This window comes from Chanodichthys erythropterus, chromosome 22 (assembly GCF_024489055.1).
Source record: "Chanodichthys erythropterus isolate Z2021 chromosome 22, ASM2448905v1, whole genome shotgun sequence".
NCBI classification, from domain to species: domain Eukaryota; kingdom Metazoa; phylum Chordata; class Actinopteri; order Cypriniformes; family Xenocyprididae; genus Chanodichthys; species Chanodichthys erythropterus.
The window spans coordinates 9,870,280-9,895,082 of NC_090242.1; the positions used below are offsets into that span (position 1 = coordinate 9,870,280).

A 24,803-nucleotide genomic window follows, 5' to 3' on the forward strand; every position below is an offset into this window, starting at 1 on the left:
AGTATTTATATAATTTTTTACCTCTAGTTCAGCACTCGTTTAGTGAGGTCTGATCGCGCTCTGACGATGGAAGTGATGTCTATGTCAACACATATACTTAGATACATTTCTTTCTTGTGATGATGATGATGATGATGATGATTAACCCTATAAAGCCTCATGCATCACATTTATATACGCAAATTTCTAAAGCATCTAAATGATCAGCATGATCAAAACTGCCGATAAACCTGTCACACAATCCAGTAAAAGTCTTTTAGTATAATAGTACAAACGTTCTTCAGCTCTCGTGTCTTTCTGCTGTCAAATCTGCTCTGATTTTATCAAGTAAACGTAAGAATAACTTTGATAGTGTTAGTAATATTTCAGACTGAAGCAGCTTCAGTTTACTTGATCATCCAGACATCATTTTTATAGAAAAAAATCATGAGTATCAAATATGATCATCAGGTTTATTTGTTCATCTCTCAATCATGATTGTATTGCATTATATAAACTACAGAGATTTGATCATAAAACTAAGTATTTAAATGTCATCGTACTAGAGCATATTGATATCTATATGCATTTTATGTCAGTATCTGCTATACTGTAATAAAGATCTCACAAGAATCACTTTTTGTCCATATTAATATCAGCATCTGCAGCAAATTGCATATTTTTGTTCAGTTTGAGCCTCTGAATAAAAAAAAAATATAATATAAAATTGAGCTGTTTTTCCTCACTATATCAGACTATATGAGCCATAAAAACCTGATGTATCAAATATGATGCTCAACAACAACAACAACAACAAAAAATTAAATATTGTCTAAAGTTTTGGACAAAAACCTGTTTCAACTGAAAAAAATAGATTCATGTTGATCATTTAGAGGCCTCAGACATGTGTGTGTCAAATATAATCCAGTGGGCTTTATAGAGTTGATTATTGATCAAGTAAACACAGTAGAAACAACAGATGCTCAGATGTGTGTGTGTGTGAATCGGTGAACTGTACCAGACTCAACCACCGTGACCCGACACGCTCACATGACGATGTTGTGAAATGCGTCATGACCGTACATCCAGGTAAAGTACATGGTGGAAGATTTAACATTGAACATTTGAACTGTGGCACTTACTGTACATGAAGCTCTGTGTTTTACTGTAGTTTGTTTGATATCCTGATGGTGTTTTCTTTGAGCTCGCTGTCCAGTCATCTCAGGCATCTGATTGGTTTCACTATCGCAGGGTTTAGAGGTGAATGCGTCTTATATTGAAAGACTATTCTTAAAACATCTTGTTTTTTGTTCAAGTTTCGGCCCCAATTTATATGTAGTGTCTGTTCGAACATTTATATGAATACAGTGCGCTTATTGTGGACATGCAGGTGTTTTAACATTGGACTTGTATTAAAAACAACTCCATGTAATTACACTGTTGACCTGTTAAACCAGCCTTAAACCTACCAAAACTCACCCGTATCCACATCAATAACAGCAGGAGTGTTTCACAACACTGAACCCAACAATTATTATTTTGATATAAGTATATAGTAGTTTAATATAAAGTGGGATTCATGTTTTTCATGAAGAAATGCTCTTTTTATCTTCGACAGCGTTTCGATGGATATAGGAAAGTGATTTCTGAAAACACATTATTTATTATTAACGAAGTGTTATCTAACAATCATAACCAGTAACGGGTTGAGGGGATTTGACAACGCTTTACGATTCAGTTCCCGGATTGGATTTGAGGTCACAAACAGGATACAGATCTGTAATTTGAAGTAAAGAAGTAAAATGATAATGACAACAGAAATCATATAACTGCTGTACTTATATTTAATTTTTAGTTTAAATTACCCATTCATTAAAAAATATGGAGTATTTCCAGAAACATTTGCCGTTCATTTCATCTAATGTTTCTGGAAAAACTCCATATGTTGTAATGTATGGACCAAAATTATCGTTATATCATTAATATGTTAATGACATTAATTAATGCATTAACTAACATGTACTAACAATGAGAAATATATTACGGCATTTATTAACGTTAATGTTAGTTAATAAAAATGTTCACATTTTCACAGTGCATTAACAAATACATATTTTAATCTTCTAAGAGATTAGTAAATGCTGAGATTAATAAATGTTAAGTAACTAATAAAAACCTTATTGCAGTTTTTTTGCATTGTGACATTATTCCCAATTTTTCATAATTCAAATGTAAAAACAATTATGAAAACCGTAACGTAGTATTTGTTGCATGAGGGATGGCAATTTAACACATTATTTTAATACAACTGATTATAAAAAAAAGCATTAAAAATGAACTCTTTGACTTTTAATGCAGAGATTGTAGTTGATCGGCAAGACAAAAACAATCTCTAAAGTGTCTTTTTGCGATGTTTATACAGTGATTGCATCGTCTGCCGCAGTAATACAGTCTCAATTATTTCCATTTGGAAACATCTCAGCAAATATAAAAATGAATCCTTCACAATAAGATGTATAGGATCTGATGCTCAGGTGTTTGTGTCGTTCTGGAGCGGCTCACAGGTCGAGCGCTCTCTCAGCACAGACTCGGATCGACTCACATTCCAGCGCTGCAGATTTATTGAGGGTTTCTTCACAAACAGGCCCAGAGCAAACGCAAATTATAGTCATCAAGTAGCATTCTTCAGCAAACACAGGTTGCTCGGGGTCGCTCTTAACTGCGGGCTGCTGACAAATGACTTCCTGTAGAAAAACACACTGACGCTTCTGTCTTCGGCTTCTTACAATTACAAAATCATGAAATGTCAACAAGATGGTTTTATCCACAAGCCACCATGCAAATCCGTACATTGATTTACTCTCAAATGTGAAGAGAGAACCTCACCTGAGATCTGTGTGAGGCCAAAGGTCAGAGGTCTCCGTATGAACATTAATTTGCGCTCGTACTGTATGACAACTAGTGACTCATCTGAGTCTGATTTCTGTTTTTAATGAGCTGAAGTAATCATAACTGTAAGTGTCCTGAAGATATCTGTGCCGTTCCTGAAGGCAAGAGTGATTTTAAGTTTCTAGGCACTCAGCATTTATTATGGGTGTGTGACGATACACTTATCTCACGAGACGAGATGAGACACGATATTGGGTTCACGAGACGATATTTTTGCATTTCTCAAAATCTTGGGTAGGCTATAATTACAGTATTTATTGTCATTAAGATACAGCATTTGTATTTATACTTAATATGTTTAGGCTGCTGTTCATAACAAATCCCATTTAATGCATATAGTTACTTTTTACCACGGTAATCAGGTGTTTTACCTGTGGTTATGATCTACAAATGTATGATATATGGAAGACCAGTGGTTAATTTTAACAAGCGTACATTTTTGTTGTTAATTTTTACTGATGTTTTTGTTAAATTTACATCTGCATCCCAATGCAACATCAAGCTTCTGCTGCTGTCTGCTCAAATGTGCATTATTATTAATATGAATTATAATGAATATATTTTGATCATTGTTCTGAATCCGAAGTCTTGTGATTTTTCTCAGCTTTTTGATCAAAGTGTGTTTTTTTTTTTTTTTTTTTTTTTTATGAAACTTGCCCACATTCAAGTGTTTATAAAAAGATTGAATGACATGTTTGCTTGTTTAAAAGCACAGGCTCCGTTCTTTCTTTTGAGATATTGCATGTTTTAGATATTCATACAACAAAATATTCTGTGGGCCATGAAAGTTTTAGGAATTTAAAGTTTTAGGAGTTAAGAAATATCACACAATTTTTCATCTAAGTTTTAATTCAAACAGTATCATCTGTTGTGCAGCACTTTGTTTAAAATAAAGAATTACGTTTTCATTTGATTACATTTTAGAAGATTAATCAAATTATGCATTTGATTGATTACCTTTATTTTTGATCATACATTTTCTATCAAATCATAAATCCAGAAAACTTTAAATGGACAATGCTATTTTTTATAATAATGTTAATGTTTATTAAAAAAAAAAAAAAAACTGAATGGAAAATGGAACAGAACGGATTATAGGAAAAAACACAACTGATTTCATAAGGCCCTACAAGTGCAATATTTGTTCACAATTTGTATAAATTTCATGATTTTAATTGATTAGACGTGCTTTTTGATTATTAAATTTTAGTGTAACCTTTATCCAGAAAAATTAATTTGGAGAAAAAATAAAACTCGTAATAATCACCTCAGATTAAGTAATTGGGCATTTATTGTTTTCAGTAAGCATAAACCTTACAAAATGTAGTTAGATTTATACTTATAATTAAGTAAACAAAAAAAAAAATGCCAATACTAAGAAAATGTTTATTATTATTACTTATTTTTCAACAAGTTTGATATATATATTCAGAATAATGGTGGTGAATGTTGAATGTTTGTTTTCCTCCGAGACTGAATTGAGCGTCCGTCTCAATGAAGCTCCGCCTCTCTCTCTGACCGGTGGGCGGGGTTTCGAGGCGTGTGACCTCTGAGACGAGGCTGGCGTAATGGCAGGTTCCCAGCGTGTTAATGATGGCCCGGGTCATGTGACCGTCCTCCTCTCTGTCTTACAGGTGTTCACAGGCATCAGTCGCAGGAAATCTCCGGTTTCTACTCGCTGCCTCAAGGCCAGATCACCCCCTCCATGAACTGGTGAGACTGAAGAGCTAATCTGTGTCCAAACATGTCATTCACATCCACAAATGTAGCAAAGCGTTGAATCAGTGTTCTTCTGTGGCCTTTAGAAATAAAGTGGAGTGATTCTCGACTGGTGGGTCGTGAGCAGATAATCTGACATAGATAGGAAGCAAAATGAACTGGAGGGAGGAGGCGACTTTCTCTTATTTTCCAACTCTCCATAACAAAATTATTATAAATTCTATTATTTATTTCCTTTTTTTTTTTTAAAGTTACTGGTCAAGTTGAAAAACATTTAATATCCTCCTTTAACTGAAGGCTATAAGTGTGTGTGTGTGTGTGTATATATATATATATATATATCACATGAGTAGGACTGCGATATATCACATGTTATATCATTGCTCACATCTCCAAAAACGTCTAAACAAATTTTCAAATAGGCACTGTTTATATATATATATAAATCGCATATTTGAGGTCTAAACTACATTTTCGCCTAAAAAAAACTCGTAAAACTACATTCTGTGACACAGTAACAGTAGTTAGGTTGGGTTAAATGTTTGACCCAAAGTGCTGGGTAGTTTTATTTAACTCAATTATTGTTTAAAAATTACTGTATTGCTCGCTTAAAATGAACCCAAAATTTGTTGGAAATTAAATGTTTAACAAATGAACACAAGTTTATTTAATAATAATTAAACGATAAACATGTATTAAATTGCTTATTAATAAATGTTCACCTTTTGATTATTACTGTTTCCTCTAGTAATTATGTGTCTGATTTTTAATTTCCAACAAATTTTGGGTTCATTTTAATCCAGACATACAATAATTTTTAAACAATAGTTGAGTTAAATAAAACTACAAACATTTAACCCAACCGCTGGGTTAAAACAACCCAATCACTGGGTTTGTCCATTTTCAACCCAACTTGGGTTGTTTTTAACCCAGCATTTTTACAGTGTAATTTAAGACTAGATTTTAATTTTTAATATTTTTACAAAATGTACATTGAATGAATTAGTTTATTGTTCTGTTTTGGAAAGTATTAAATATGACAATGTTTTAGTGCGTTCATAGATTTGCCATAATGTAAATAACCTTATTATAAGATTTTATTTTTGAAAATTTAATGCAATTTGAATGCATTAAATGATTTGGATTTAAGACGCTGTTTATTTACGTTCAGTTATTCTTGTGTAAATATCGAAATGACGTTTCTTAGTGCCAACATTTAATCTCCTGTTGATCAGGATCAAGAGAATCTGTTCAGAGAAATCCAGATTCGCCGAGTTTGAGTGTCAGATTTATTATCCACAGAGACGTACAGTGTGTTAGAGGTGTGTATATATTTTGTCAGTATGTGTGTGAATCTGGTAAATGAATCCATGTGCTGGAGTTGCTCTCAGTTGAGCTATGGGAGTTTAATCATTACAAGGCTTCTGTCAGGGCCTGAGAAAACAAGGTGGAAACATTTGTGTCAGAAAACATAAAGAGAATAAAGAGATGTCATTGTGCTGCAGTCCAGTGAGGAATCGCTAGAGCAGCACAGCATAGAGTGAACATGAGCTGATTATTTACAGCCACCAAAACATGGTTCCTGAAGATTTCACAATGATTTTTCCCATCCCGAATAGAGTGGATTCCACGCACTGATTCACTGTGACAGATTCTTACAATTAATTTAAATGAAAAACACACAAATCTGCTTGGACCAAACCCAGGATTTTCCAGCTGTATGATTTAAAGTCAATAGTAGTCATTAAAGGTGCAGTAAGCAATTTCTGAGAAACAATGTTGATATTTGAAATCACCAAAACAAACACGCCCCCAAATGCTCAAACACACTATGTAACTGGACTATGACTGGACACACCCCTTACTGCTGATTGGCTCTCTTTCTCTCTCCTCCCCCCCTCATGATTGGACACGCCCCCTACTGCTGATTGGCTCTCTCTTTCTCTCTCCTCCCCCCTCATGACTGGACACACCCCTTACTGCTGATTGGCTCTCTCTCCTCCCCCCTCATGATTAGACACGCCCCTTACTGCTGATTGGCTACAAGTGTGTTGTGCTGCTTGGTCCGATCCACTTTTAACAGCTCTTCTCAGAAATCACTTACTGCACCTTTAATGAAGCATCATTATTAATTGTGCTCTCTTGACTCCAAGCACATTCTGAGAATAAGAATCTTTCGTAAAGTAATCAATTTGAACTATTTTTTTATTTTAAAATGTGCACATACTAACATTTCGGAAACGCATGAATTATGAATTGCATGAATCACGTAATTGATTCAGCCTATATTTTTAATTCAAAACAGTGAATTTTGACAAGAACGTTTGCATCACTGGATATTACTGGTGGATAATATAATTTTTAAGCCTACATATTTTTTTGAGGGTATCAAATATTGGAGCGGGATATTGGTGGGATTGTGTCCTCTTCAGTCTCTGCGTGTTAAAGTTGCGGGTGAGCGTCGTCCTGCAGACAGAAGTGTCAAAGTCCGTCAGTCATTGCTCAGACAAACAGACAGTCTTGCCCCAAACACACAGCACCGGTTGAGTCCGGATGTGTTTGGGAAGCAGCGCAGTCCTCTAACTGTGTCCCCCGACCCACAGGCCCAATCAGCCTGTCTATCCTCTGCCCTCCTGCGGCTTCAGACAGTCCTTCCCCTCCAGCCTCCAGAGCAGCTCCTCCTACCCCAGGTACAGTACCAGAGCGCCACCCGTGCTTCCCGCTGTCCGCACCGCGACGCTTCAGCCCTGTGTGTGTCGCAGCCGCGCTCCCGTCACCGCCAGAGCCGCCCATATCAGCCCGACTGTGTGGCAGACAGAGCCGCGCTTACAGGAGCGTCACGGGTTCAGTGTCCGTTCAGCTCGACTGCTGGAGGAAATCTCTTCTCATTCATCCGTCTGTTTGAAAGCAAACACGAATTACAGTTACAGTAACGAGCATTCAGTACCTGCCTGGCCTTCAGTGCGTTACTGTAAACACATTCTCACACAATTTTGATGTTATATAAAATCGAATGCTTTCAGCAGAGCTTGAATTGAATGAACCCGGAGCGTTCCTGTAATACGGCACCAGAGATCCAGCTAACATGTGCTTAATATGCAGACACACATTAAATGAGTGGATCCAGAGGCTTCATGTAAACTGAGGAACACACATGAGATTTTTAAGCTGCTTGAAACACTGCTTCAACTATTGATTTCTTCTTGAAATGTTGTGACTTTTCCTCATTTAGGTCCATGAATGTGCTTGCAAAGATGTGTTTTGGAAAGGCTGAGCAAACGTTGGTGTCTTCGGGGTCAAATTGACTCTTTGGTTTCCATGAAATTTGACAGTTTTTTTTAATTCAACAGTTTGAAAAGCAGTAAAGAGTCAAAAACACCACTGTTCACTGTTTCTTCTTCTAATTTGAGTTCATGTTAATGTTTATGGAAACCCACGTTACCCCCAAACACAAAACAATAAATGCTTTTTACAGTCATTATAAATAATGTTAGATGTCCTTTTTTTTTGTAGTGACTATTTGCACATTGAGGAGCTGTCATGACAAAAAATTAATAAATAAATTAATAATATATAGAGATAGATTAGATAGATAGATAGATAGATAGATAGATAGATAGATAGATAGAAAGAAAGAAAGAAAGAAAGAAAGAAAGAAAGAAAGAAAGAAAGAAAGAAAGAAAGAAAGAAAGAAAGAAAGAAAGAAAGAAAGAAAGAAAGAAAGAAAGAAAGAAAGAAAGAAAGAAAGAAAGAAAATAGTGTCCAAAAGTGATGTCTGGAGGATATATTTGACCCTACAAGTTCAATTAAATCATCTAAATCAACTAAACTTGGTTAATGTATTTATCTGACAAAAATATTTGCCGAAAAAAGGAAACTGCAGCTATAGGTTTTATTTTACAATGCAAACAATTTCACAGAAAAACTAAGCTGACAGAAAAAAATCATACACTGATTACAGCATAATCGATTAATATTTCATTGCTTCTCTCTTATTTTTGGATGTTTATTATTTCTTTGTATGAAAGCCTGGACAAAAATCTAATATCTAATATATATATAGTATCGATCAAAAGTTGTTATTTTTAATGTTTTTAAAAGTTCATCAACGTTGCATTTATTTCATTAAAATGCAGAAAAAAACAGTAATATTGTGAAATATTATTACAATTTAAAAATATATATATTTTCTGTTTTAATATACTTTAAAGTGTAATTTATTCCTGTGATCAAAGCTGAATTTTCAGCATCATTACTCCAGTTTTCAGTGTCACATGATCCTTCAGAAATCATTCTGATATGATGATTTATTATTAATGTTGGAAACCGTTTAATATTTTTTTTATAACCTGTGATACTTTTTTTAGGATGATTTTTTTGAATAAAAAGTTTAAAAAGAACAGCATTTATTCAAAATAGAAATCTTTTGTAACAATATACACTACTGTTCAAAAGTTTGGGTTCTGTAATTTATTTATTTAATTTTTTTTGAAAGAAATGAAATACTTTTATTCATCAAGGACACATTAAATTGATCAAAAGTGACAGTAAAGACATTTATGATGTTAAAAAAGATTCTGTTTCAGATAAATGCTGTTCTTTTAGAACTTTCTATTCATCAAAAAAAAAAAAAAAAATGTGCACGACTGTTTTCAACACCTGATAATAATTATAAATGTTTCTTGAGCAGCAAATCATCATATCAGAATGATTTCTGAAGGATCATGTGACGCTGAGGACTGGAGTAATGATGCTGAAAATTCAGCTAAAAACAGGAATAAATTACACTTTACTATATATTCACATAGAAAACAGTTTTACTGTATTTTTGATCAAATAAACTCAGTTTACTCTTACAAAAACATTAATGTTTCCAAAATATGTCTATGTTTCCAATTTTAACAAATATATGCCGGTCAAAATTTACCCCAACACAATTTTTTCCCCAACACAATAGAGATTTGTCATATTTTATGTTTTAGTCTCTCTCAAGTTGCAATAGAGGTTTTGTTTTTGCACTCTTTAGTGTTTTTTGTATTGTTAAATTTCATGGAAACCAGTGGAGGTCAATTTCACCCCCAACACAGTGTGTTCATCACTTCAGCGGGGTTAATAGCTGGTCTGTGATGAACCACAGCTGTACATTGTTTAATACTTTTGTTCCCTTTTTCTAGTAAAACACATGTATCCTCAGCAACACACACACATAACGTCCAGTCAAAAAGTGACCCAGAAGTCTCAAGTTTAGATGCTGTGGATCCGCTCATGTGCTGTTTGTGCTGTCGGCTCCGTCTCAAAGAGGATCGGGTCCGGCGGTCGATGACGGTCTCCCCGCTCAAAGACGCCTGTGGTTTTACTTTGTAACCCAAAACCCAAATTAGATGAACAAATCATGTTAATATGCTTACATGGAGTAATAAATCCAAGCTGTGGAAATGGTTTTATTCGGATGTCAACAGACGACGCACATCTTTGTTCAATTCTTCTCGTGTCAAGGGCACAAATCCAAAACAGAGTCTGGAGCTTTGAGTCAGGACGGAGGAACGAGCAGCTGTAATCCTCCTCCAGTCGGCTTTCTCTTGTCCTTCCCATCAGGACTGGCTGTTCAAATATTAGAGTCTCTCTGAGATAGTTTTATTGAAAGCTTTTTGTTTTCCTTCATGCAGAACGAGTTTCTGTGTGTGTGTGACTGCTTCAGCAGTGCAGAAAGAGCGCCAGCTGCTGGTCACATGATGCATTGACGCTGTCATTGGTCGCAGATATTCATTAAAAGGGAACTCGAACCAACATTTTTGGGTGGTTATGTCATATTTTTTGATGCATTGAGTTCCCTTTTAATGCCGTCATATCTAGAAAATGTCATGTGTGGGCTGAAATAACTGATGTTCCTGTGTGTGTGTGTGTGTGTGTGTGTAGGTTCTCTCATTCTCTGATGCTTCAGTCCGGCATGCACCCTACAGGCATCCCTCACCCCGCTATAGTGCCCCCTTCAGGCAAACAGGAGCACGACCATTTCGACAGGAACATGTATACGTGAGTTCTCCAAGAGTCTGAAAAGAACAAAACAAGCCCCAAGGGATTATTTTCTGAAAGCACATTCATCATCCACTTGATTTATTGTGTGAATATGAGCGTTGCAGTTTTTATAATTGACATTTTAATGGCTAAAATGTAAATACAGTGAAAACCTTGATTTGAGTCCTAGTTTTCCTGGAGAATGTTAGTGAAATTCGTGTTACTTTAAGATTTTAATCTCATCTGAATCCGCCAAGTCTTTGTTTTTCCACACAAAAATTCCAGAGAAAATTACCTGCTGTTTTTCATCTCACTGATGGGACTAATCTAAATAATGTTTGAGCTTCTGATGTGCTTGCATGCGTCACGTATGACTTATTTGTTCTTTAATGAACATTTTAAATAAACTTAACATGAGTTTATAGAAGTAGCTGTTCATAATGAACCCAATTCAGTGAGACGTCTAGACAATCGCAATTTCCATGATTTGTCTGTATTTATTTACTTTGTCATCTTATTTTTTTATCGGCTACCATCCGTGTTTAAATTAAATTAAAGCATGTGGAAGATTGGTGTGCAAACGGTAGCTCAGGTAGGTCAAAAAACACAGGAGGAGAAGCATTAGCATATCACAATATCGGCAATCACAGACATTCGCATTCAGATGAGATTAGATTTTTCAGAGGAACGTTGAGTTTGGCGAAAAACATGGAATTTGTCAAAGCGGCAAATTTAGGAAAAGTATGTCTGTACAACACAAATTTCTCTAACATCCTCCATGAAAACTGGTCCCGTCCGAACAGGGCTTGATTCTGTCCGAATGTGAATGTCTGTGATTGCTGATACTGGAGTCACTCCAGTTATTCGCGATTCCTCGATCGCTGAAATCAACAAAACAACACGTTTTTTTGCGATCCCTTTTCCATTTACCCTCAAAATAACCACAAAAATGAAAAGGTCTCACAAAAAAGTTTTAATTACCTGATTGAATTATGCCTTATTTAATTAAAGTTGTAATGCATTATTTCCACGAGGATACATTGAGCGGTCTGTGTGAAATACAGTGAATTCGAAGCTCGTCTCACATGAGTGCCAACGACCAGGCGAAGCAATTAAGAAACAGAGTTATTAAAAGCACCGCAAAAGAGAACTCAGTTTGATACTGACGTAATGACGGATGTCTGGCTGAGGATTTCTGTGCGTGCTCTGAGCACTGAATTGAGTTCTCTTTCTAAGCTTATTGCGCTCGAACGGTCAAATACACACACAGTTGTGTCCGTCTTGGCGGTTATGTCTTAAGTGATCAAATAGTTTGGGACGTGTGACTGAAATTAAGTAATGATCTTATTAAAAGCTAGATGGTACACTGTTAAACTAGTCTAGATAGCTATCTAATAGCCTAAAAATATATATTTCATATTTGTGAAGGCTGTTCACCACATTCAATATCCACATTCCAACCCTGAAAAAAGGTCTATCGTTTTTTTAAAAGTTAAAATGTATATTTTGGTCTCTTAACAAAATCAGATACAAGTTTTATTTTTTATTTTGTCCTTGTGTCATGTATGACTATTGTGCATCTGACATAATACATAATATGGCAATTGTGGTGTCCTAATTATAAATAAAACATCTAAATAAAATTTTTCACAGATTTCTGGAAATTGCCACCACAAAATCAGCCATTTTGACTGTGAAAAAGCCTGGTGGGACTGATATTGTATTACCCCGACACTCCTCCTCGTGTGTTTTTTGACTAAACTCAGCTTCCCTCTGTGCATTAATCTTTAGTCAACTAAAATATTAGGATATTTAGTTTCACAGACAAGTCCAAGACTAAAATGCATGTTTGAGCTGTTTTAACTGAAAGCAGCACATCTTAAAATATGTCAGTGTCATTGTTTTGTCTCAAGATGCACACCAGTAATGTTGTTTTCTAGGGATGCACCAATATGAACATTTTGGCCGATACCGATAACCGATAATTCTTTATATTTGAAAGCCGATAACAGATATATTGGCTGATAAATCTAAATCAAAATTTTTATATAATTTGTGAGAGCTTGATTACAAGAACAAAAGTCTGAAATTTTGGCAGATACCGATAACCGATAATTCTTTATATTTGAAAGCCGATAACCGATATATTGGCCGATAAATCTAAATCCAAATTTTTAAATAATTTTTTAAAGCCTGATTACAAAAACAAAAGTCTCACCATTAAAAGTCATGTCCCAAACACACAATTATACTTTTCTCATTATAATTTTACGTAGCCTATATGACAGACTTGCACTGTACATGTTGAACTTAACTGTATTTTCTTTTTTGAAGTAATTTCAATCATATTTCAAGCAATTCAAAACCATCACGGTGAACAGTGCACATCTGAAGTGTCTCAGCTGAAGGAAATAATACATTATTTATCGGCTTTAATATATCAGCCAAATTTTGTCATTGGGCCGATAACGATAACATTAAAAATGAACATAAATCGACCGATACCGATATTTTTAGCGATATATCATGCATCCCTATTTTTTCTAAGGTATGTTTATAAAAGCTACTTAAATGTCCTAATTCTGGCTTAATCTAAGCCCTGTCTGTGAAACCAGGCTATCTTATGATATTTAGTACTAAAACTAAAACAATTCAGACTACAAAATGACTAACACTGAATGAAATTTTAGTCAAAAGACAATCACTAAAACAAACTCCAAATTTTCTTTCAAAATTAACACTGTTCTTCTTCATCACGTCCCTCAGCAAATCTCATCCAGAGGCCAAGCGTGAGAAGGAGCCGAAGAAGCCGGTGATCAAGAAACCTCTGAATGCGTTCATGCTGTACATGAAGGAGATGCGAGCGAAAGTGATCGCCGAGTGTACGCTGAAGGAGAGCGCCGCCATCAACCAGATCCTGGGCCGACGGGTTCGTCACGGCTGTCTGTCTGTTATCAGGATGTGTTCAGTGACTGCTGTGACGAGTCGGTCTGAGATGTCGTTGTCTGTGTGTTGTGTTACAGTGGCACGCTCTGACCCGCGAGGAACAGGCTAAGTACTATGAACTGGCACGGAAGGAGCGGCAGCTTCACATGCAGCTTTATCCCAGCTGGTCCGCCCGCGACAACTACGTGAGTGCTTTCCCTTTACTCAAATGAGGAACATCAGGATACTGTTATTTCATGACTGGACAATGTGGGGAATAACAGTGAACAGTCAGCTTTGAATAACATGTATGTAAATAAGGGGTGCAAAACTCACGGATCATATTGCGGTTTTTGTGTCGCTTTTCGGATCAGCAAAAAAAAGCGTACTTTTAAGTACTTCAATACCACAGCAAAAGCTATTAGCCTAACTAGTAAAGTTCAAACATTATTAAAGACAAGTGAACAGTCAGTAATAAAACAGGAATTACTAAACAAATTACAAGCATAGATAAATATAACCGAATAAAGATACACGTGATCTAAACAGTAGCTTTAATTGAATAATCAAATGTAAAATAACACTGTGTAGTCTTTGCTGTATAAATTAAATATAGATTAATCTTTGTTAAAGCTGCAAAAGTGATTTTATCATATTCTTTTGTTGTTTGAGTCACATTAATGACACAGACGGCAGCAGGTAAATTAGGCTGCTGTCACTTTAAGAGCGAATGCACTGATCCAATACACTGTTACACATGCAGTCCAATTCCAGAATCAAATCACTGAAGGTCCTTCTGAAATAAGTGGGGGTTCTCTAGTAAGATATCCTCGTAAACACAGTCAGTTATGTTTTAAGTGAACGTAAACAGTTGAGAAAGAAAACGCATGTGTTACAGTATATTGGATCCGTGCAGCTCTTAAAGTGACAGCAGCCTAATATTTATACAAATATTTATAATATTATTACAAAGAGACAATTCACTCGCTGTTCTTGATTGAATAACTTTTGTAACTATATTTGAATATTTTATTTATAAAGTGCAGTGTTATTTTACATTTGATTACAGTTTCTGAATACCTGAAGATCTTATGTATTTATTTATTTTTGTTTATGGTATTCAGCTGCAATGGAATGATTTGCAATAAGACCTAGAATAAATGTGAATGATATCTCAGTGTTTTTGGGTTATTTTACCTTATTGGAATCGAAATTAGGAACCGTTAAGCAGAATCAGAATCGTTAAAATTCAAATGATCCCCAACACTAATAATGAGAGGATTCGTGAGCATGCAGAACTGTTTTCAGCGGTGAGAGGATTCTGACACATCTGATTGACCGTTGTGTTCAAGAGATCAACAGACATGACTGTGATTGGCTACATTACTCACCGCTGCAAAAACACATTGTAAAAAGAAACATTTGACGTCCTCCAGAGTGCAAACACAGATATGTACGGAAGAGGATTAGGGCCAAGCAATAATAAAAAAATAAAACCATCTCGAGATTAAAGTTGTTACATTTCGAGAAAAAAGTTGAGATAAAATGTTGAGAATAAAGTCATTAAATTACGAGAACAAATTAAATTACGACTTTTTTTCTCGTAATTTAATGACTTTATTCTCATCATTTAATGAGTTTATTCTCGTAATTTAATGAGTTTATTCTCAACATTTAATTTTGACTTTTTTCTCGAAATTTAACAACTTTAATCTCGAGATGGTTTTATTTTTTTATTATTGCTTGGCCCTAATCCTCTTCCGTAGATACGCACTGAAGCTTTTACCAAATCGGTTTAGACAATATGATATTATTATGCTATTAACTGACGTGCTCTTTCTTTCGTACACATTTTTTCTTTCGCAACCGTTTACGTTCACTTAAGATGACTGTGTTTATGTGGATACTTGCCAAGATGGGCATTTTGTGATCATTTTGCGTGCATATTTCCATTCAAACACAAAAAGACACGGAAGATAAATAAATTTGGTGTTTGTGCGAGTACTGAATTAAGTTCTCTTTCGCCCTTAAATGGTTTAAACTCGCGTCAATGTTTAAATTGGAAAAAATGTAATGTGCGAATGATAAACTCAATCTATGATGGTTAAACTTTGCAACTAAATCCTGAATCACGTTCGTACGAAACCACGAGGGCGGGTCCATATGGATCAACTATGATCTGTTACACCCCTAATGTACATTTAATTTCTTATGCACCGCGGTTATTATCGTTAACTGTTAAACCATGTTTCTTATATAAAAACCTGAAATAAATAGTAGTATTCCTGCTCAGAAGAACTGGACCAATAAGACAACTTCATTAGCTATGTTTCCTTCCACGCATTTTTATGTGCATTTTGGGACATCGCATAAAAAAATGCTTGAATAAATTCTAAAAATGCGCTTAAAACACGTGTGCGCTCAATTCAGGAGAATAATTTTTCTTCAATAAGAAGACGTGCGATGGAAACACCCAGGATGCGCAACAAAATACTCATGTGACTTTGCCTCAGCAGAGGCTGTGATTGGATAACCAGCGGACCAATCACATTGCAGCATCTCAAATGTTGGTTTGGTGGTTCTGAAACGCCTGAGTCAAAGTCTGTCATCAGAATGATTTGGTTTAATGTTACGTTTCCAAACACCAGCATCTGACCGCAAGATCACGTGACCTTGTTTAGTATGTAAGCAAAAAACTCCCATTTTTAATACGGATAATTTGCACCAAATTTCCAGGAAGTGATGATTTTGTTCTCTTGAACATGAGATGGAAACGCTCCTTTATTCAAAAATGTTTTATGCGATATTCCAATTTTGCACAACATTTGCAGCTTTGGATGGAAACTAATGTCCGCTAATGTGGAAGCTGACGATGTTTATTTGAACAATATTACTTTGAAATAATTTGATAAATAATATACAAATAAATATCTGAATGAAAACACAAGCCCAATGCTCCCATAGATTTACACTGAAGGAGGGACCCGGGCCACATCTAGAGATCAGACTCTCTCAGTAAGGAACCATTTAAGCCCTTAATCACAGCTACGTTTGCATGATTTCTTTCATTGGTGAATTCAATATTTGAATATTTTCAGGAAGTAATATATCTCTCTCAGAGATTGACACCTATCACATGTGAACAGAAATTTCACCTACATTTAGAATTATCACCTACATGTAAACAGGAAACACTCAACCCACGCAAAGATATTAACTGCAGCGCTGCTGTCGGTGTGCGGATGTGTCTGTCACACACTCACTCACACACACACACACACACACACACTCCCACTCAGTGTGTATTTGGGAAAGCAGGGGGTGGAAGAAAGCAGAGATGTCAGGCATGGCACACAGACACATGAGAGTGTATTAGCATGATTCAACACTCACACGTGTGATGATGATCATGATGGTCAGTGTGTTCACAGTCTTCTCTGATCTCTCATGACCACAGGGAAAAAAGAAGCGAAGGAAACGAGACAAGCAGCAGGACTCCAGCTCAGGTACGTGTTTGTGTGTTCACATCTGCATAATCATCAGATATCAGTCATAAAGCGTTCTTATTATTAACACACACTCTTAAATATAAAGGTTCACTTCGATGCCACAGAAGAAGCTTTCAGTGAAGAATGTTTTAAAGGATAAAGATCCACTTTAAAGAACCTCTTGTGCAATGGAAATTGAACAATCAATGCCAATAGAGTGCAACAGTCGGTTCCTGAAGTAAAAACTCTGATGTAATCAAGTCGATCTCCCTATGCTATCATAATACTGAAGTATTTGCATACGTGTGTATATATACCAAAATTTATTCAGACACCTTGAACATTTCATTCATTAATTCAGTTTATTCACTATAGTTTAAAAAATGGTAATAAAATATGACAAGATCTCAGAGTTAAACTGTGTCAGAGAAAATTAATCTTAATTATGTCAGATAACACTTAAAAACATGGTCAGGTCAAAGTGTCTGAATAATTTTTGGTTCCAAATTTGTATCAGTTTTACTGAATTAAGAATGTTTGGGTATAAAACGTCACAGTTTATTTATTTTGCTATCCTCACTTATAGAAATGAATTATAGTATCCTGCACACACTAGTAAAAATATATCAAAAATATCTGAATAATTTTTGGTTTGACTGTGTGTAATATATATATATATATATATATATATATATATATATATATATATATATATATATATATATATATATATATATATATATATATATATACACACATATATGTATGTATTCAACATTTTTCTAATTATTTGTTTTACATTTCTCCATCTTTTTTAGTTGGATTATGTTGTTCTCAATGCTTCGTGGGATTGTAGTTCATTCCCTTACTGACGTCATTAAGTTCACAGTTTTAAACCTTTTTTTTGTCTGATTTGAAGCAAAAAAGTTTTTGAAAATCAAAGTTTGCAGTGTTGTGATTCTCCTCGGCTTATAACGCTTTAACAAAGACTTTTAAAACATTCCCATTGGAAAAACGAATGGATAAATACCAATGCCGCTGAAAAAGTGTTTGGACACTGGTGCACTCAATAAAGAAGCTTTTTTTTATTATTTTTAAGAGTGTATATAAGAAGATATCAAAATCCACATAAAAACCAGTCATTGAAACTGTAGATTGTTTCTGGATGAGTCGCATTCAGAGAAAAACACCCGTCGAACACATTCTGTGACACTAATGCACTATATAACTTGGCAGGAGAAAGTTTATTCAGATAATTATTGCTAAGAAAGCAGATGTTTATTGAACATTGATGTCTTGTCATCAAGTTGCAGGCGTGTGTTATTGTGATTTTACCACAGAAATCACTCTACAAGAGCTCAGATTTACTGTTTGTCACATGACTGCGGCAGTACCGTATTCACATATCACGGTATTTAAATGGTACACCAAATTAGTTTAGGAAATAGCATGGTGATACTGAAAAAAGCCCAAACTTTACTTTGATTTTCACACACAGACTATGGTATATCATCATCACAGCACACACAACTCCAGTTTAAGGAAGCGCTCTGACTGTCTTGATTGTGATGCTTCTCTGTTTCTCCTGGTGTGCGGACGGCTAACCTCTGCCCTGACGGCCTCTTTCCCTTCACCTCCTCTGCCTCACTCTTCTGTCTCTGCCGCTGGCTCTTTCCCCCGTGCTCACGCATGCTGCCTTTCGCTCAGACCCCGGCTCACCAAAGAAATGCCGTGCTCGCTTTGGCCTCAACCAACAAACGGACTGGTGCGGCCCCTGCAGGTGTGTACTCCTGTCCCTCCGCATGCATCTGTCACTAACACTGCCCTAACCCTGGACAGCTTCCCAGCTCTGCTTTAATGAAACGGATGCGCTGCAAATGCCTGTTTCGTCTGTGTCCATCAAGCTTTGAGTCATAGTCCTGTCTGAACCCGTCGTTACTTGAGCACAGAGCTGGACGAAATACAAACATCAAGTGCTTGAGTGCAGACGCAAAGTCAAAGTTTATTTATGACACATCTTACAGCATCCATCAAAATACCATAAAAGAAGAGGTAAGACAGAAAAATATTGACAAATTCTAAATCATACAAAAAGTCATAATAGAAAAAGAAATTAATATAAGGAACATTGAAAGCCAGTGAAAAGTAGTAAATTTTTACCCTAATAAGTTAATAGTTTAGTAAAAGTGTAAGTGCTCATTTTTTACAAAAGTACTTTTTTAAATGTATTCTATCCAGTACTTGTCATTATCAGAACTAGTAAAGATTAGTGCAGACATTTAATATGTGTTGATTGTTTAATTTTATTTCTAGCACTTATTATACACTATCAAAACATTAAACTGATATTTTACTACATCGAAGTTTAAGCTACTGATGTGCAAACAAGTGAAATATCACAATGTACATTAAAAATGAGGAAAAACATAATTTGTGTAAATATGTGGCAACAAATAGTATAAAAATACAATGTACAGACATGAAGCAAGGGTTAGTTTACCCAAAAATGAATTACTCGCCCTCATGTCATTTCAAATGAATCTTCAGAACACAAATTAAGATATTTTGATGAAATCTGCGAGCTTTCTGTCCCTCCATTGACAGTCCACGCAACTACCAGCACAGTAATGTCCAGAAGACGTCTTTGTCACAAAAGTCGTACGATGAAAAGACGTCCACTTGAGGAGCCAGAATGAAATGTCTTTTTTTGACGTCCGATATAGTTCATTGAACTTCTGTACACCGTTAAAAATAAAAAAACATCCATAGGCAGTGAAACACACGCTCACAACTTTAGACAACTTAACGTCTGTAATTCACACATCTGTGGATTGTGAGAGAAACCAGATCTGAAGGAAACACACATACTTGTAGAATAATTATTAAAAGACTTTTGCAGACTTTTTTTCATGTTTAGATGTAAAATAATAATAAAAAAAAAAACATTTACAGGTACAAAACTCTCAATGTTAAAAGAAACACTGAAACAGTGCTGAAGATAAAAACAGCATTTGATCAAATCAGCTCCAAGTAAAAGACATGTAATATCTGAAGATCTCAGCTGAGGATGATTAAACTACTCCTCAAATGGCATTACCAGCTTCACTTATTACTATCCAGACTGACTTTATTCCTGTCAGACGTCTACAGAAGCTCTTATTGAGGATTAACAGCGGTTTAGATGTTGATATTTCACTTGAAGTCACCGTGATGGTGATCAGTGTTTGTTTTCATTGGGATCTTGGTGCTCGTACTTCTTCTCTTAGCTTTTCTTTGTCTGCTGTAACTGTGTAAAACACAACAGCTGTGGCAAAGAAAGCCAAGATAGAGTAGAATCAGGTGTTATCAGCTCTTTTGTTGTTCTGTTTTCAGTCTTGAGTAGCTGCAGTATGAACCTTTAAATCGATCGCTTATCCTGAAAGTGGATGAAAAGATGTTTGAGGAAGTGTATCATGAAGTCACACACAGACATCAAGATTTTGCATATGATTCACAACAATGGTGACGATCAAAACTAAAAAAAGCTTCATGCTGCAATGCATGATGGGTGGTTTCATAGTACAAAACTCATTCTTGATGCCCAAGCTTTTTAGTTTTGATCGTCACCGTTGTTGTGAATCATATGCAAAATCTTGATGTCTGTGTGTGACTTCATGATACACTTCCTCAAACATCTTTTCATCCACCTTCAGGACATGTGATCATGTTATTGATGTCAGTAACACAAGGTCAGCAGCTGTAAATGCCAAATATTAACACAAAATTAAAAATAGAACATTAATTGCTGGTTTTGTGATGATTTTGTTATCAAGAAGGATCTGATAACCCCTGATCCTGCTCTTGAGGAAGCTCAAACATGCAGCGTAACCAGTGGTGTAGTCTACGTGATACGCAGGTATACGCCGTATACCCACTAGGAAAGATCAAGGATTTCCGTATACCCACTTAAAAAAGCACAAGGATACGTAACCATCCAATAAATCACAATAAGATTTGTGGTTTGTTGCTTTTGACATGAAACAAAGTTTCATATTTCAAATTCTGCCCATTTTACCAAAAAAAAACAAAAAAAAAACCACAAATACCGTTTTGGCGCTCTTTGATGTGTAACGCCTTATCAGTTCAAGAGAAGCGGTAGCGTAAAGCAAACTGACCCTCTACTCCGTTTTCATACCAGTTTCAGCGTTGAATAAACATGAATGAACTTCTAAAGGTATGTTAAAAGATACAGAACAACTTAATGAAATCCATATCATGTCTTGTGTATTCGCATAATCTGTGTTTCAACTGCGGAAAGATGTTAATAACAGCTTGTAAACAATGTCACATGACGTCAAATTTAGGCTAATGTTACCAATGTTACAAATTTCAATATTCAGTGACCATAAACTCGTGACCAAAAATGAACTCTTGAGAGGAGCATTTAGCTAAATGTATGCACCATATTACATATTAATTATCATTTTTAATGTTCTTCAATAGCCTATATAATGACTGTTTGAATAAATCCATCAAGTTGGCAGCCACCATTTAAATGTTTATATTTAAAAAAATACATTTAAAAAAAAAAAAATTAAGTTAGGCCTAGTAGGCCTATTATAACTTAATTATTACAATATAATATGTTGGGGGTTGGGGGGGGTCACAGTATACTCACTAGAAAAAACTAGACTACACCACTGAGCGTAACACATGAGAATAATGAACCTCTTGCATGCTTATAGTTTTTACCTAAACTAGACAGAAATGTCCGCATTCAAGCATTTCATACAAAGGTCTTAAACAGTTCACAGCAGATTTAGTCCACAAACAACTAACTAAATGTTTCATTTACACTAATCACTATTAAAATTCTGCATTATGAACGTTTCATGCCATCAGTTGCATGCTCAAGCTCTGCCGTATCTCAGTTCTTGGCTCATTTTGACGGGATCATTGAATCAGAAATAAGCATAATGCCCACCGCTGCTTTTGCACTCACATTAAATGACGCTAGAGGTGCAGAAATGACGCGACACGAGTGACGTAAAGCCGCTCCCACCAGTGGAAACATCCCAAACGCTCGCTTCTGCTGAAGTGACGCTCTGCTGCGTTCACACCTCTGCATCTGCCTTCAGCAAACCATCCGCTCACTGTGGTCAGCGCGACTGCGCTCGATAGAAAGCGCTGACATTTTCAAGCAGCACCGTCTGCTCCTGTGGCGGCCGAGCGCTGGTGACGCTCCCGTCAGGGGAAGGCCGTGAGACTTTGATGCGGCCGAGAGCGTGTGCGAGACTTTGATTTGTGTCTGAAGTGACTGCGGCGGATCTCCAGCTCTCCTGACGGGGTTGGCACTGTGGTTTGGTAGCGCTGCGGTTTCCAGACAATACGTGTTGATAACACTTTTGAGCACTCTGCTCTTGTGTCATGCATGAGGGTGGCAAAGATAACATCATGTTCATGTTTGGATGGACTGTTCCTTTGGTGCACTGCGGACTAAACCATTGATCGTTCATGCACTGGTCAGTTTTGAGATTTCTTCTTTCAAAGTATTTGCATCTGTAGATTTCAAATACAATACAAGGTTAGGAAAGGTTCTTTAAAAGATGATATTGGTGCAGAAATTACACACTTTCCCTTTAATGTTGGCATGGAAGGAAAGTTGTGATAGTCTTTTCTTCCCTATTGTGCCGAGTGAAACCGCTTCGCAAACAAGAACAAATGTTGATGTGTTGTCAGTGTGGAATTGATTGGATGGCTGTGGTTTGCTATTGGTGGATCTCATGTGAGTGACAGGTTGCCCCGCCCTCATCATCAAAGAATATCATCGCTGTTATTTTGATCAAAAACACCAAGAAACATGACTTGTGCATGTGCATTGCACAAATGAATAAATGTCGGAGTTGATCTCATGGTGACTTTAATAACCCAGATTAGAGTAGTAGCTCATATTTTGGCGTAACTGTTTGTTTTTGTGTGCTTTTATTTTTTGTCATTGTTGTGCATATTTGTGACGTTTCACATCCACGCTTTATTCACAGATAACTCTCTTGACTGTTCCTAGGAGGAAAAAGAAGTGCATTCGCTACCTTCAAAGAGGACTCTGCGCCAGCCCCCATTCTTCCGATGGAAGTGCTATAGACTCCCCCCCTTCACCTGTCCATCACCTGCCAAACCCCGCCTCTCCCCCACGATGCCCCTCCTCTCTCCCCGCCTCCCCCGCCAGCAGTCCCCTCCCACAGAGCGGCAAATGCTCCGCCCACCCGCCCAGACTCTCGCTCGACTTCAGCAGAATTAAAACAGAGAGCACGATACGGCAGCCACAATAACGAGGAGATCGGCGGCTGCGGAGACTGATTTCACCGTCACACATTCCTGAAGTTTCCTCCTCCTCAAACAAACAAACAAAAACAAGTCCATGTGGGGCGTCATTCTCATCTTTTGGGAAGTCGTGGCATTAGACTTCCTCGTGGGTGAATCTCACAAAGAATGATTTCTAATGACAATTAAGCATATTATTGTTTTCATCACCATAATGCAAAAAAATCGCATTTTTGTTACTGTAGTTTGGAAAATATATATGAAAGTATATATGACTTTCGTTACTGTATTACAGTAATGTGAATGTAGTTCTCATTATTCTGATTCCCATTAGAAAGTACAGCGTCCAGACACAATTACAGTAATGAAAATTAGTTTTTATGCATTACAGTCATGAGAATTTTGGGGGGGGTGTGCTTAATTGTCTTGACCCAAAGAGACTCATTTTCTTCACGTAAAATGAAGTGATTTTGTGAAGTACGACCTGGATGTTTCTTGGTGAGATTCATCCACCGTGACGATAATTGATCATTTAAATGCCATGTCTCTACATCACTGAAAACAGTGTCAGTTCTCATAACTCTTCTACAATCAAATAACTGTGTTGTAAAACTTATTCTTTTATAGACATGAAAGTGCGTAAATAACTAAACTTTTATATGTTTTTATGTAAAGAGAAAAAAAAGAAAAAAACATTCCTCGACTGTTTACTTTTATTCATACAAGTGCCATTTTTAAGTTTTTGTTGTGTAGATCTGACGTAGTCTGCTATGCCTGTCATACATCCAAATGAAGTATGTGCTGCATGTATTTTGTATGTTTCAGAAACTACTTTGCTTTGTAAGTGTCATTCAGTGCTCGCTCAGGTCTGTCAATCATGTCATCAGATCTGAGGCGAAGCTGCCAGCAGAGGGAGCCCTGCCATCTTCAGTGTTCACATATGTCAAGCCATCTCTCTTCCTTTCGCTTTTGATGTAACAATCATTCTCTTAGATTTATTAAAATATTTTGAAAAATCTGTCTTTGTGTTTCTGAGGTAAAAAAAAAAAAGAGCGAGGCTGTGGTTGTGGATCATTTTAGAGTTAATGTCGATTCTCTTTAGTGTGTAGAACCTAAAGAGACATGATCCATTGACTCCAAGACACTGAACTATAAGAGAAGTGAACGTTTAGGCACCCGATGATCAACATTCATACATTTATAATGGTGAACATGAGCAAACAAATACTTTTTGGAGCCACTATACATTATATAACATGTTAGAATCACAGTTAAAGGGGCTATGTAATTGCTGTATTGCCAATGTGTGAAAGCTTGTAATGAAACTTAAAAAAGAGACCTTCCTCGACTTCATAAGGTGTCTATGAAAGCGTGTAGGCTGATTTTTATTTGAAGGACTCGGGTCGGTTTTGCCGGGAAAATCCAAAG

General features: G+C 36.2%; 1 protein-coding gene across 8 annotated transcripts in view; it reads left to right on the forward strand.

Moving 5' to 3' along the window:
- The window catches only part of tcf7 (transcription factor 7), a 56,943-nt gene extending 33,616 nt beyond the window's left edge, over window positions 1-23,327 (forward strand). The window contains exons 5-12 of one of the 8 annotated variants that reach the window (XM_067375109.1): window positions 4,563-4,641; window positions 7,251-7,337; window positions 10,564-10,680; window positions 13,429-13,591; window positions 13,686-13,793; window positions 16,552-16,602; window positions 17,045-17,093; window positions 23,119-23,327. In XM_067375109.1, the coding sequence (XP_067231210.1) occupies window positions 4,563-4,641; window positions 7,251-7,337; window positions 10,564-10,680; window positions 13,429-13,591; window positions 13,686-13,793; window positions 16,552-16,602; window positions 17,045-17,093; window positions 23,119-23,195 (731 nt within the window). In that variant the 3' untranslated portion in view covers window positions 23,196-23,327. Of the gene's footprint in view, window positions 1-4,562; window positions 4,642-7,250; window positions 7,338-10,563; window positions 10,681-13,428; window positions 13,592-13,685; window positions 13,794-16,551; window positions 16,603-17,044; window positions 17,094-18,782; window positions 20,499-23,095 lie in introns of those variants that run through there. The other 7 variants (XM_067375112.1, XM_067375113.1, XM_067375110.1 and 4 more) reach the window with 7 other exon arrangements.
- Window positions 23,328-24,803: the final 1,476 nt, after the last annotated feature.